Genomic DNA, 15,230 nt, shown 5'->3' with positions numbered 1-15,230 from the left:
GTTAAAAAATCAAAACATCAATTTGACAGAACTTATTGTTGACAAAAGCTTATTATTATCGTATAAAAATCTCATCACTTCCTTAGCTATAGAGAACGTTAGATTTGGACGTAATGAAGGTTAACAGAAAGTCATGTTTACCTTTTCAGAGTCAAAGTCTTGCTATTGAAAAAAAAACAATATAATTTGATCTCATTCCGTACACAACAACTTAAAATATTTCTGCGTCTGAAAAGTGTAAATACTATAAATGTCAAATAATCTAGTCTTTATAAAGAGTCAACATCACTCAAAACTAATCTAATTTTAATCTAAAATTATAGAAACACTTAGCATCTTAATTAACATAAATCGCGAACAAAACATTTAAGATATCGCATGTTTCATCAACTTTATTCTATTTCACTACCAAGGGAGTCTGATACGACTCAATTCATAAAACTAGTCCGCATTATGGGACATGAACGATAAGAAATACATTGAACCTGAACAAAACAGTCGAATATTATAACTGTTGAAGAAATGAGGGAATATACCGGCCTCATACTGCAGGAACTAACTATAATCTGAATGGTCACCAAAATACCAACTGATAAAGCAACCTCTAATAAATACGATCAAACAATTGTTTTTAACATTTCCCAGAGGTTTTTTAGCACTTTGCATATAAAATTACTTTTTTAAACTTATTTTTTGAGCTGTAATCATCCTTCACAATTAAAATGTCTCATTTGTCCCCCGGTACAAAATTATCTGTTCACAATCCACGTGATCGCTGTCCAATGTCCATCTTTAAGAAAGATCCAACAAAAGGTAAACTCGAGATCAGCCGCAGTAAAATAGAGACTTCAGGAGATCTTGCTTCTGAAAATATTTGTTATTTCAATTATCTTTATTCGATCAATAGCAATTAGAACAAATATGAACATGAAACAAAATATATTTAGGAAGAACTCTCAGGGCAAAAACTTACAATCTTCTCAATCATAATCTCCTCAGACTCGTCCAGACGTTCTTGTTTAATCTCGCAGTCCAGCTCCTTCTTCACGTCCTCTCTCAGAGATTGGTTCAGGTTTCCCACTACCAACCCTGCCACCTCCTCCTCCGCTGGCTTGCTGAGGACTGAGGTCTCGAAGAAGCTGTATAGATCCCCCAGGGAGGGGGCAGACTCGATACTGTTAGGAGGGGAGATGGTGTCGAAGTTGCCGTCAATTTGATACAAGTTCTCCTGCGGTTGCTCGAACCAGTGAGAGGTAGTGGAGTGGTGAGGTTTTGTCAATCTTCGCGGTGATAGATGAAATGGGAAATAAATATTTTTTTGAGTTCGAAGCTAAAATGAAAAGGGATATTTCTACACCCAATACCCAGTTGTAAGGGCTGCCTTTTTAGAGCTTGGGCTATAAGTTAGCTGAAATGCTAGGTGACGTGATGATCAAGGTATTTAGTTTGCTTAAAAGCATTCTCTTAGAGCTGATTAGGCGTGGATATAAAATAAAGAAAGGGTACATAACTTGATGTAGAGTTCAGTTGGTGAAGAGGAGGAGATCAGGATTGGATCATGATGAATAAGAGGATGACCGATACAAGGCACGAGCTTGTGGCGGATAACATTTATATTGTGGCTACTGGTCCTCATGCCAGGATGACCGCCAATAAACTAATTATTTGCCCGGTTAGCAATTATGATTTATGTGGCCTATTTTAAAGCTCGTGCAGCTAGCTGGGTCACGGGATTCAATGTCCCGCCAGGACTATAGACTTAATGCGTATAATATGGTAAGGCCGTCCGTATAGCTTAGGAGTGCTTAAGATTTGTTCGTTGCTTATTAATATTACTTAATTACGGATATAAAATGATCGTTAATTTAGGATTGACCTTTTGTACTAATAAAAGACTTGGATAAATGCAACGTAAAACATGGCAGGGGCTAAATACATAAACAAGCATCGTCAAACAAAATAAACAATAATGTGGATCACCCTATGAATGGAAAAGTGGTAGTGACGATGTGTTAAGTTTGAGGTTTATTGCCATTTGCCCGCATTGGATAATCTGGGTCAATAAACCATAAAGTTGGTAAGGGGATGATTTTCGAATTTTATAAGTTTTGGCTTCAGCCAGGGATATAGATACGGCTGGATTACCAAAACTGTACCAGGGCAATGTTACACGGCTTATATAGTGGGATGAAAGTCTTGCAAACAAGAATTGTCCGGGAGCAACTGAATCAAATTAATTTTTACCCCGTGGAACCCCGGGATTCATGGATCCCAGACACTTTTGTGTTGAAAACTTTCAGTGGATTTGTGCTCGGAAGCGGCAACAGGGGTTGGCCCTGTTTACGTGATCTAACTGGTTGGGAGAAATTAGTCTCGGGTTTAAGTCGGCGTCCCTAATATTGCTGGTAATTGGGGCTTGCGCTGGGGATGATTCTAGAAGCTTGGCGCTCCGCTGGACTGGTGCGATGTGTGTAATGTTATAGTGCACCGTTCAGGGTTGCCAAAAACACTAATTACCAGAGTGGGAGCGGGGCTGAGAGTGGGGCTTAAATGTAAAGCACTAAGTCTCATTTGGATTATTGTGGCTAATACTGGAAAGTGACGTGATTTAATATAGATTTTCACTAATTAGCATAGCCGGGGCCTGGGACATTTACACCAGTGTCTTGACTTATGCTAGGTATAGTAGTGCGCCATCGACATCGAGCCGCGCGTGCCGACTGTAGGATGGTTTTTTAGCGCTAATTTCGGCCAGCACAATTTATTTCAAACAAATAGATATAATATTGAGTATCTTTCCCGACCTTCGATTGCTACAAAAATTGGTAAGCTTACTCATAGACTTACAAGGAAAGTGTCCAAAAAATTTAAAGCATATCCAACCATCAGACATTATGTTACAGCTAAAAGCAGCGTATTTTGCCCAATTTTGATCACTATATCAATTCCGATATCCACCAAATTTTTCGGACAGTTGTGAAAGCCCTATTGGAAGGTCGTCGCCAATTTTCAAAATGATCTCATTCCAGGAACCGAAGATATATCCGAATAATACGACAAACATCAACGAATTTGGTCAAATTACGCGACTTTTACAGCTAATTTTGCTCCAATACAAAAGCCGCGCACCATCAAATATGGCACCTAGGCGAAACTCGTTGATCTTTTCTTGACGGATGTTACTTGACGGATGTTACTCGTCTAAATTTCTTCGAAGTAGCGCGCGCCGCTTTCTTCTCGAAATGGCCCGACGGCACGAGCTACGAAGTAGCGCGCGCCGGGCCAGATCATTAACAATGGTCAAGGATGTTACTCGTCTAAATTTCTTAGAAGTAGCGCGCGCCGCTTTCTTCTCGAAATGGCCCGACGGCAAATGCTACGAAGTAGCGCGCGCCGGGCCAAACCATTAACAATGGTCAAATCTTTCCAAAAAGGTATGACAAATTTGGTATTGTGAAAATTCTCACAGTCTCTAGAAAACATGCAAACAATGGTACAAAAATTTTTAAAATCCGAGCAAGTTTATTTTTATCGTGCACCCCCTTCCATATTATGTGCAATGGAATAATGTCGTCAAATCTGTTAATGTGCAGCAGAAAACGCGACATTTTGCTTGTAAGGCCTTCTACTAGTACTTTAAGGCCAGTGATAATGCAATTAATTGTATTTATAATGACCCTGATTAGTTTATTTGAAAGAATTGAGCCAAAATTTGAAAAAAATATGGGTATATCTGCCACGTGAGAAACTGTGTGCGCCCGGAGTCCAAGACCCCTTAAAAGTTTGGTCACTGGCCCTAGTTTGTTGGTCAAACATGGTTTGGCACAGTCAAACAAAGATTAACAATTAAGTTTAAACAAACCGTCACAATCATCCTCGTCCGATCCGTCATTACAATCTTCTTCTCCGTCACACAACCATTTTGTTAGGATACAACCGTCACCATCTGAACATGGTTCTCTGCCATTCGCACAAACTGATTGAATAACAAGGCAAAAGTAAGTTCACCATAAAAACATAGTTTTCTAGAGATTTATGCATATTTATCATAAAAAAACAGAAGTACAAATATTTGCCGGTGAATTTCATATCAATACAATTTACAAAATAAGTCTTGTATTCATTATCTTAAATGAAGTTGAAGTGATATGACAAAGAGGAGCGGCAATCAGCATGGCTAAAGTACCATACAGCCTTTTTAATTTAAGGGAAAATCATTTTCTTTTTCTGAGCCATAGATAGTTAATGATTACTACTGCTTAAAAAACAGATTGATTTAATAAAAGAATTTTAGAAACATATTGATTTAAAACATGTGGATAAAATTTAAAACTAACGCTCACCTGTTTCGTAAGTCAAATGAAACAGCCAACACACGAGAGCACCAACAAGTAAATTCATTAATCTAAAATTAAATATTAAATCATAAAATATGCACAGTAGTTGGTATAACTTCATTAAAACGGGCCCCGCTATTGTTATAACCAACAACGCATGGAACCATTGGAACCATGAGAACCGTGTTGCACGTCTCTGCACAGAACTCGTTATAAATATAAGGTGGTTTTTGGGAAAGTTGTTTCCTTCCTCATTTACCCCATTTGCAAAATAAAATATTACGTGAACCCAAAATTTTAATCTGCACAGCATAACATACTATACCTACCTTACAAGACATATTTATAACGTACGAAATGTGGCGGTTTTCCGAAAATTTCGCCATATTTTCGGACCGCCAAAATTTCGGTCGTCGTAATAGAATCCGTCGCATTATTTTTAGCTTATTCCAATAATTGTGGCTTCATCGATTCATTTTGTTCTTGAAAAGTTAGTGATATGATGGTGGGACAAATAAACACAATATTCCATGATGAATTTAATGTCAAGTAATACGTTTTAAATTTACAATAAATTACATTTATGTGCTAACATAAACGTTTTATAAGAGACTAAGTCAAGATAAACAATTTAATACCAAACTCAATAAGTGAAACTGAAAGAGTCGAGCCGGACCCCTTAGAGGAAGATGAAGAAATCGATTTATAAGTTTTATTTTGTTTCAACATTATTTTACCGATTTTTAGAAAATTTTGAATTTCCTTTGTGTCAGAAAACAAAATGATGAAAAATACCCTTATTTTCTGTGACGTCCGAAATGTGACGGTTTTTGTTCAATTTCGCCATATTTTCGGACCGTCAAAATTTCGGTCGTCGCAAATTGGTCCGCCACAAAAATGTCTTGTAAGGTAAGGAATTTGCCATTTATAAATGTAATTTGCACTATTATAGTGCACTGCACGGGACCCCTCAGTTTCAGTTCCTTGTTTCACAGACCGTTCAGCAAGGACATTCACTGAGTTTATCGGGTTAATAAGCACTTTCCAAAATCTATAGTGCAAAATCTATTTATAGCCATATTCTCACGTGTTATCTGGCAATTTCTGATGCAGAATATGTAAAAGCGGTCAATATGGAACGCGCATACGTTTTAAAATCAATAACGTGGCGCAGCACGTACGTACATATAGCTAGGTGAGCCATCTCGGCCACGCGCAAAACTTGTAGCGCGATGCACTACTGGGTCGCGCGCGCATCAAATAATGCTTCTTGCAACCACATCTACTTCGGTAGATCGGCGAGATGCACCACTGTGCCTCACCGAGCTGCGAAGGATTGACATCGTGAATCAACGGCAAGTGCTACGAAGTAGCGCGCGCCGGGCCAGACCATTAACAATGGTCAAGTTACCTGGGGACCTCAGGCTATTATGTTCAAAAACGAATAGAGATTTGGCGGAATGACAGGCTGAGCGCGGCCCAGTAAGTAGGAGTGAGGAGGTGCACGATAAAAATAAACTTTCTCGATTTTTTAAAATTTTTTGTACCACTGTTTTCTAGAGACGGTGAGAATTTTCACAATACCAAATTTGTCATACCTTTTTGGAAAGATCAGTGAGTTTCGCCTAGGTGCCATATTTGATGGTGCGCGGCTTTTGGAGCAAAAGTAGCTGTAAAAGACGCGTAATTTTACCAAATTCGTCCAAATTTGACCATTTTTGTCGTATTATTCGGATTTATCTTCAGTTCCTTAAATGAGATCATTCTAAAAATTGGCGACGACCTTCCAATAGGGCTTTCACAACTGTCCGAAAAATTTGGTGGATATCGGAGTTGATATAGTGATCAAAATGGGGCAAAATACGCTGCTTTTAGCTGTAACATAATGTTTGATGGTTGGATATGCTTTAAATTTTTCGGACACTTTTCTTGTAAGTCTATGAGTAAGCTTACCAATTTTTGTTGCAATTGGAGGTCGATAAGGATACTCAATATCTATTTGTTTGAAGAAAATTGTGCTGGCCGAAATTAGCGCTAAAAAACCATCCTACAGTCGGCACGCGCGGCTCACTGTCGATGGCGCACTACCTACTGAGTAAGCTACAAGATATAAAAAGATAACCATAAATAAAACCATCAAAAATAAAACCATCAAAAATCCGAATTTTTTCCATTTTTTTAAACTTTTTTTATTCCAGAAAATGATTTTTAAATCCATTTTTTATACAGTAAGTAAGAAAAGCAGTCGTTAAGCAGTAAAAAAGTTAAAATATGTGTCATGTATGTGTACATGATCAGTGTTTAATATCGCATATCATCTTCATCAAATGGGTTTCCGTGCATGAAATAGTTCAACGTTAAAAAATTAACCTTTAAAATTAACCAACGTTGGCCTATAAAACGTTTATGGTTTAAGAACTTTTCATTCACAATTTAAAATTAAATACAACGTTAAAACGCTGTTCAATTTTAAACGTTGCTCATATCAATTGGTTCATCTTTTTGGGCGTTCGTGTAGTGTTTTGTATCCCAGTTTCAACGTCTTTACAGTTTCAACGAGTCAGCTAGAAACTTGATCTCTATTTCCAGACTTTCATAATGATTATTAGGCTCACAACAGCTGGAATAAAATAAGTTAACCTTCTTTCTGGCTCACTTGTGGGCAGCTTCAGAAGGCTATACTATATATAACTGTCTAATTGAATAATTGGAAGAGAACTCCATCAGGCCTAGCTGAACCAAGTGGGGAGTTGATACAACTTTCACAAGCAAGAGCCACTTTGGTCTACTTGCTGTGAGGTGTCTCAGCTACGCCTACATGGGTTGGGGGTCCCCCCTTTTCTTTTCTTTTTGGCTGTGCTGTTTGGTCTGCACTGATCACCATTATTTAGGACTCGAAATGATTAAGTGACAAGTGTTTTACAGTGTGGGAGCTTGGGAGTAACTCTTAGAGGGAATATCTTCGATAAGATTTGCAAGGGTTTTGGCTTTGCTTGACCGTCCTTTTTCCAGTTCCTGCTCTCATTAGCGATTCATCAAGAGCGCTTTTTCCATGGGATTTATTTTCGTTGACTCACATATTGCGTAGTCTGAACTCTGATATCAATATCATTGTGGTAATTTAATTTCCCGAAGCTGCAAGATTTTGCAGTTTTTAATTCCCGGGTGCAGATACTGATAATTATATAGACTTAAAATAGAATTAAAGTCGATGTACCAAGCGCTTAAGGGCCGTTGCAATCTATAAATCAATTTTATATTCGAGAAACTCTTTAGTCTCGTCTAATAGACTATGTCCTTGGCAACACGATTTACCGTAATATATGTAGAGGCTGTAACAAGTTTGTAATGTTGGCGGGGACTAGCTCATGAACTATTTTGTTGAGTGCCATAATTTCGTTGACTTTTTCTGCAAAGTGCCCCTTGAAAACATCATATACTAGTAGAGTTTTCTGTGCCTCCGGCAGACCAAGGAGAACCTTTCTGTCGTTAACTTACGGCACAATAAAGTTCTCATAGTTGTCATATTCTAGACAAAAAGTTCGAATTTTTGTAAAAAATTCAACGGACTTTAAATTGGACGGACCTTAAATGAACGGACTTTATTTGAACGGACATTGAGATGAACGTTAAGGCCTCCAGCGTTCAATTAATGTCCGTCCAAATAAGGTCCGATAAGGTATATGCTTTTGTTAAGGATTGTGTTAGGGTTACGGTTGGGATCAAATTAAAGGGTTATGGTTTCGAATAGTCGTTCAGGACCAGCTAACGAATTGTATCACGTTGCGACCCCTGCACCCTTTATCGTCCTGACGATACGAGGGGAGCCGTGCACTTCGTGCGCGGTGGGTCATACAACGTATGACAACTAACGAACGGGTTGAAAAACAAAAAAGTCACGTGGCAATCGAGTGTAGATCAAAGTGATTAATCATTATCCTCATGCACGGTTTCATTAATAATTAATAAATTAAATGAAATGAAATGAGGATCGCGACGTGAGACACTGCAACAAGCTAAATGCAAATAAAACTTTATGATTTAGTAAAAAATGTTACAAAAACCTTATTATCAAACTTTAAACAAATCCAAAGTAGTTACTAAAAACATCCTAAAGACCTGATAAGTATACTTAAAAGACTTGCAGAACTAAAAACTAAAAACCTAAACAAATAAAAATCGCAACACGAGACTAGTTATTTTGCTTTTTAAACTTCGATAATAAAGCTATCGTTGTTTAAATTTTATACAACTGCAGCCATGTTATAAATATAATTATAAAGATATTATCTAGCTTGCTAGTAGCTATTGCTCGCTTCTCTCAGGAAGCTTGAAAAGAGCACCGCACAGAAACTGGCGTGCCAGGTAAATTAAGTTATTGTTTTAAAAATTTAGATTCTCAACAGTTTATTATATTTCCGCGTATTTTAATTTGCCCAGGTGACTTGTTTTCAATTGCATAAACGTTGTGGTGTTGTAGTTGTACTCTTATCAGCCAAATGTTTACTGTATTTGTGATTTGGCTGATGACCAGAATATTTTTCCAGTTATACTTATATAACAGCAACTTTATAATTATAGTTGGGTCCATGCCGGGAATACAATAATATTTATAATATTATATCATTAATTATAATAATATAATATAATAATATTCCCGGCAACATTGAACATATTTTTAAAACATTTCGATGTTCGGGCGTAAAATGATTTTTGCACGCTTGTGATGTTTTAGTTTAAAGTTAAATATACCTATCGGTTTACGTTGTTAAAATTTTATTTAAAACGTGTAGGGGGCCATCTACTTAGGACGTCTGGCAAATAGCCATAGGGAGGGGGGATGGTTTTGGAATTTCGGACAAATGTGGACAGGGGCCGTAGGGGGTGGTTTCTGAAAATGTTGGCAGAATTAACGAAAAAGTCCCATTTATTTTATCTCTTTGACACTGATTACTTTGTAAATTTAAATCCCTATATTTTGAACGAGAAATCGATTCCCAGAGCAGATCATGAGAGCCGCGACACTCGCATATTCTCCTACTGCCTTAAAACTTATTCGAATGGATGGCTACTTAATTACTTAAATTTAACTGTGCTATTGCTAAACTTGTTCGACACTAAATGTATTATATTGTCTATTTTAACTTTAAGTAACTTCACATTTTTATATTAATAATGGATTTGAGTTGGTTATATTTGTACTTTTAAAAGTAGCTGGAAATCCGGACATCCGGGGGAGGGGGCCGGGGTGGTTTTGAAAATTCGGACACACCCGGACAGGAGGGGGTGGTCGGAAAATTTGCGATTTTGGCGGACGTCCTAAGTAGATGGCCTCTAATTTAGATTTTCAACAGTTTGTTATGTCAGCTATTTTAATTTGCCCATGTGACTTATTTTGAATTGCATAAACGTTGTGGTGCTGTACTTTTATTAACCTTATCAGCCAAATGTTTACTGTATTTTTGATTTGGCTGATGACCAGAATATTTTTCCAGTTATAACAACAAGTTTATAATTATAGTTGTGTCCATGCCGGGAATCACAAGTGCTTGTCCTATGTGCGTTGACGGAGAGGACTGTCCCACACTTTGATCTCGGACAGTGCCCGGCTATTGCCCAAATTAGAGGTCAATATTATTTCCGGGACTACAACCTCTCCGTCAATATATTAGTATAAGTGCCAGAGGAGCTGGACCAGACTTGTGTAACATAGCGACTACTCACGAGTCACGAGTCGTCTTAGTTCGCCTTTCTCTTCTACTTCACTATATACACCCAGCCACCACTTAAGTGTTCATCTATGACACATCCCGCCACACTTACCATCATCCTTGATTACACATTCTGATTCCAAGGGCATCCTCCCATAGGACTGCCATACCCCAGAGGTAGGCAAAGCATCCTTTCGTGGGCCACCCAGGCCACTGGCCAGCCTCTCTAAAAAATTGTTAACATATTTTTTAAATGCCGGGAATAATATGTTACTAAGCGGGCTCAGCCTGCTTATTCTTTATGAACATAATCTTTATGAACATAATCTTTATGAACATAATAGCCTGGGGTGAGGGGTCCCCTGGTAAGGGCCAAGGGGTCCCCAGGTGAGAGGTGGGGGGTGAGGGGTGAGGGGTGAGGGGTGAGGGGTGAGGGGTGAGGGGTGAGGGGTGAGGGGTGAGGGGTGAGGGGTGAGGGGTGAGGGGTGAGGGGTGAGGGGTGAGGGGTGAGGGGTGAGGGGTGAGGGGTGAGGGGTGAGGGGTGAGGGGTGAGGGGTGAGGGGTGAGGGGTGAGGGGTGAGGGGTGAGGGGTGAGGGGTGAGGGGTGAGGGGTGAGGGGTGAGGGGTGAGGGGTGAGGGGTGAGGGGTGAGGGGTGAGGGGTGAGGGGTGAGGGGTGAGGGGTGAGGGGTGAGGGGTGAGGGGTGAGGGGTGAGGGGTGAGGGGTGAGGGGTGAGGGGTGAGGGGTGAGGGGTGAGGGGTGAGGGGTGAGGGGTGAGGGGTGAGGGGTGAGGGGTGAGGGGTGAGGGGTGAGGGGTGAGGGGTGAGGGGTGAGGGGTGAGGGGTGAGGGGTGAGGGGTGAGGGGTGAGGGGTGAGGGGTGAGGGGTGAGGGGTGAGGGGTGAGGGGTGAGGGGTGAGGGGTGAGGGGTGAGGGGTGAGGGGTGAGGGGTGAGGGGTGAGGGGTGAGGGGTGAGGGGTGAGGGGTGAGGGGTGAGGGGTGAGGGGTGAGGGGTGAGGGGTGAGGGGTGAGGGGTGAGGGGTGAGGGGTGAGGGGTGAGGGGTGAGGGGTGAGGGGTGAGGGGTGAGGGGTGAGGGGTGAGGGGTGAGGGGTGAGGGGTGAGGGGTGAGGGGTGAGGGGTGAGGGGTGAGGGGTGAGGGGTGAGGGGTGAGGGGTGAGGGGTGAGGGGTGAGGGGTGAGGGGTGAGGGGTGAGGGGTGAGGGGTGAGGGGTGAGGGGTGAGGGGTGAGGGGTGAGGGGTGAGGGGTGAGGGGTGAGGGGTGAGGGGTGAGGGGTGAGGGGTGAGGGGTGAGGGGTGAGGGGTGAGGGGTGAGGGGTGAGGGGTGAGGGGTGAGGGGTGAGGGGTGAGGGGTGAGGGGTGAGGGGTGAGGGGTCCCCAGGTAAGGGGTCCCCAGGTAAGGGGTCCTCAGGTAAGGGGTCCTCAGGTAAGGCGTCCCTTGGTAATAAGGTAAGGACTAAGGGGTGAGGGTCCCCAGGTAAGGAATGTATGTGTCATACTAGGACTAGAAGTATGTGACATATCACATGAGACATCCTATTCCTACCATTACCAACGTATCAGGCTCAACTGGATACATAACCGGAATTGGTACTGAGCAGCAACTTGATCATCCGCATCGAGTCGATAGACTTGCAGTTTTATTCCCCGCCTGATTAATTTCGTGAAGCGATATTTGCAATTTGCATAGTCAAACTTTGGTAAATTGTTACAATTTCCAGGCCGCCTCCCATGGACGTGGGCCACGTTGATCCCAGCTCCTCTTCAGTTGCAGTTACACTCTGTCCCAGCCCCTACTTATGTGAACCGCATGTTAACTGGTCGAAGCCTTAGTATTAATGCTTTTCATGCAAACAAGTTAAAACGAATCTTTTATGTCATGTATCCTGGGTTTGGACAGAATATGCCCGCTTGCGTTACATTACATAATTCTCAATAAATGTATAATAGATTTGTAGTGCTGTAATTAGTATATTTCACCTTATCTCTTTAAAATTTTGTACGCGTCAGACTGATCATCATTAATTTACTTAAACCCTTTACTAGGATCATTATAAATGCAACATGGCAAGATTTCTGTCGAAGCTAAAGCACGTGATAAAGATCAATGACATAACCCCAGCACTCCTTGAGAAATGGGGGCCCGAGGAGTGTGCCACGAGGAGTGTCTTGGCCACAGCCTATCGTCTGACTCATTACCTGAACTGGGATGATCTCATATACGGCCACATAACCACCAGGATCCCAGGAAACGAGGACCATCTCCTTATTAACCCGTACGGGATACATTACACCGAGGTCACAGCGAGTAACCTTATAAAAATCAATTCCGCAGGCGAGCTGGTTGATCAGGGGTCCGCTAAGTTCCCGTTTCAACCCACAGGAGCTGTCATTCACTCAGCCATCCACACAAACAGACCTGATCTGGGGTGCCTGATGCACATTCACTCGGAGCCTGGTATAGCCGTGTCTGCAGCAGTGGATAAAATCGAGCCCATCATTCAAGCGAATGTGGAGTTGGGGGAAATCAGCTACCATGACTTTAGAGGAGTGATATTTAATTCGGAGGACAAGGAACCACTAAGCAAGGACTTCCCAGCTCCTTCCAAGACTTTGATAATGCGAAACCACGGCCTCCTCACAGGAGGAGAAACTATCGAGGAGGCGTTCAACAAGATGCACTTCCTCCACCAAGTGTGCCAGTGTTATGTTAACTGTGGATACATTCACACCCCCATACCGGCTAGGAAACTCATCAACCAGCAAATTCTGGAGAGTTCCGTCTACGGGAATGAAGAGTGCAGGTACGATACAGCTCCAGGTGTGCAAGAATTCGAGGCATTGGCTCGATTGCTTGATTACCAAGGCTTGGAAACTGGGTATCCGTACAGCGAGGCTTCCAAACATATCCTCGAACGAAACATGAAGTGAGCACAAAAAGTACACAAGATGAATACTGAACAGAAACATTTTAATGAACAGATCACAGTTAGAATGCATTCGTTTGGTTTAAAATCTGAAAATGAATAAAAACAATATTTAATAAAAAGTGTTCGGATTCGATTTGAAGCTTTAAAGGTTTAAGCCTAGAAAATTTGATTGTTTAAAACTGATGACTAATAGCTGCTCATAACTTTGTTGCATGTCTTTACCTTGATTTAAATCTTGGTGTTGTTGATAATGTAATTTTTACTGGAAGAAAATGACAGCGAACTGTTTTGGTAGTCATTCAGGTCCACCAAGAGAACGTGTTTAAAAAGTCAACTGACAGTCGAGTATTATAATCATCATCCCGACTTTTACGCACCAAAAGGAAACTCACTAATCATTCCAAAAAGGTATAACAAATTTGGTATTGTAAAATTTGGTATTGTGAAGAAGCTCACATTTTCAAAAAAACAATGATGCAAAAATGTTGAAAATCCGATCAAGTTTAATTTTATTGTGCACCTCTTATTAAATTTAAATTTAGTACATGTCAGGATCAACACAATAGTTTTTTCTGCTCAGTATAAGCTAATTATTTTCCTTTTTTAAATAGAGAAGCGGGACCTAGGTGGCCCACAAAAGGATAGTATGAAGATGCCCTGCTGCCTTTGGGGTGCGGCAACCCTCCAGGAATTAGAAGATGCCGGGGGAATCTATGAACAGCTACGAGTACGAAGGGGGTAAAGTGGCAAGTAGAATGAGGGGAAATTGATAAAATTAAATATCCGAATGCCGCGCCGAGAGGATGATAAGTATAACCACTACCAGTACCAGAGATAATGAGCTAAAACAGCACGAGAAAATGCATTAGGTCATTTCGGTTTATATTAGTCCAGTTCCTCGGGCAGTGGGCACAAGAAGGTGCTTAGTTATAGTGCGAGTTGGCAATAGTATTAATATGTTCATGGTTGTCAAAGACGTCGTTGGTGGTGAGGTAATATTCTAAAATAATCCTGAAAGTATTGCCCTGGCAGTTGTGCAATACAGTACCCAGCTTGAGCTTTTGCTAAATGTGCAATATCTGGGTACTGTCCAAGAAAGTGCGAGACAGTCTCTTCTTCATTGCCGCACGTAGGACAGGCAATTATGGTGATTGATTTGCAAATGGTACGGAGGTGATTGTTCAGACCACCGTGTCCCGCGCTTGATAAGGTGCACTACAATTTTGTATATCTGTTGTTCTTACTGAGGATGGTGGCATCATCAGTAAGCTATTTTAGGTTCAAAACTCATTAAGTGTTTGAGTAGAGTGTTACTGTTAGTGTTAGGGTTTTAAATAGTCTCTCAGGGCCATATACTTCTATTTTGGAAAACGTGTTTAAGTCAGTCACGTGATAGTCGAGTGTAAAGTTATTAATCAGATCATCCTCGGGCAGCGTTTGACTATTTAATCTAAGTCAGCTTTAATCTCAGTCAAAAGCATAACATTTTAACTAACAACCAAATGAACATTTTCAATTTTATACTGATACTTATAAAGGGCTTCTTTGGAACCATATCATGCAGCAGAGTGTCAATAATAATAATATTAGCGTGTCACGCGCAATCGCATATTCGTAATATCAGCTTTAAGCTATAACTCTATTACTATGCGTATAAAATAAACAAATCTTTTATAGATTGCAACGGCCCTTAAGCGCTTGGTACATCGACTTTAATTCTATTTTAAGTCTATATAATTATCTGCACCCGGAAATTAAAAACTGCAAAATCTTGCAGCTTCGGGAAATTAAATTACCACAATGATCACAATGCTGGCAAGCATAACCGTTGCCCTTATATTGACAACACTATTTACCCCCTATACTATTATATCCCCTTTATTGTTTTACAAACATTAAGACTCATCGAAAGTAGTTCAGCAGGTATATTTAAGTTTAAAACATTCTAATTCAATGTTAAAGATGACAAGAATAAGAAATAGTTATGTGGAGGTTTTTAAGAAATTTGTGCAAAATACGCGCCATGGCATGTTATACGAAATTAGGTAAAAACCCAAAATCGCCATATTCAGGTGCCTTAAAAACCATGTTAAAATTGAGTTAGAAATCTGAAACTTTGCAGGGCGTCTAGACCTTGTCCAGGCCAAATCGACTGTAAAAAAATTCATGTTTCAGGAGTATCGGGAAATGGGTTTTATGGAACCCCTGTTTTACAACAGATTGTCGTGATATATATA

General features: G+C 40.7%; 2 protein-coding genes across 2 annotated transcripts in view; one reads left to right on the top strand and one right to left on the bottom strand.

Annotated features, from left to right (window-relative positions):
- LOC134823488 (double-strand-break repair protein rad21 homolog A-like) overlaps positions 1–15,230 on the bottom strand; it is a 901,854-nt gene that overhangs the window by 763,840 nt on the left and 122,784 nt on the right. The window lies entirely within an intron of this gene.
- Positions 12,077–13,276, top strand: LOC134823417 (alpha-adducin-like). The gene has a single exon (XM_063834878.1). It carries the CDS (start codon positions 12,128–12,130, stop codon positions 12,992–12,994), a length of 867 nt encoding a protein of 288 aa, XP_063690948.1. The 5' UTR covers positions 12,077–12,127; the 3' UTR covers positions 12,995–13,276.

The sequence above is a fragment of the Bolinopsis microptera genome, chromosome 11 (assembly GCF_026151205.1).
Source record: "Bolinopsis microptera isolate Bmic1 chromosome 11, MBARI_Bmic_1.0, whole genome shotgun sequence".
Taxonomy (NCBI): domain Eukaryota; kingdom Metazoa; phylum Ctenophora; class Tentaculata; order Lobata; family Bolinopsidae; genus Bolinopsis; species Bolinopsis microptera.
This window is presented reverse-complemented; position numbering and strand designations above follow the sequence as displayed.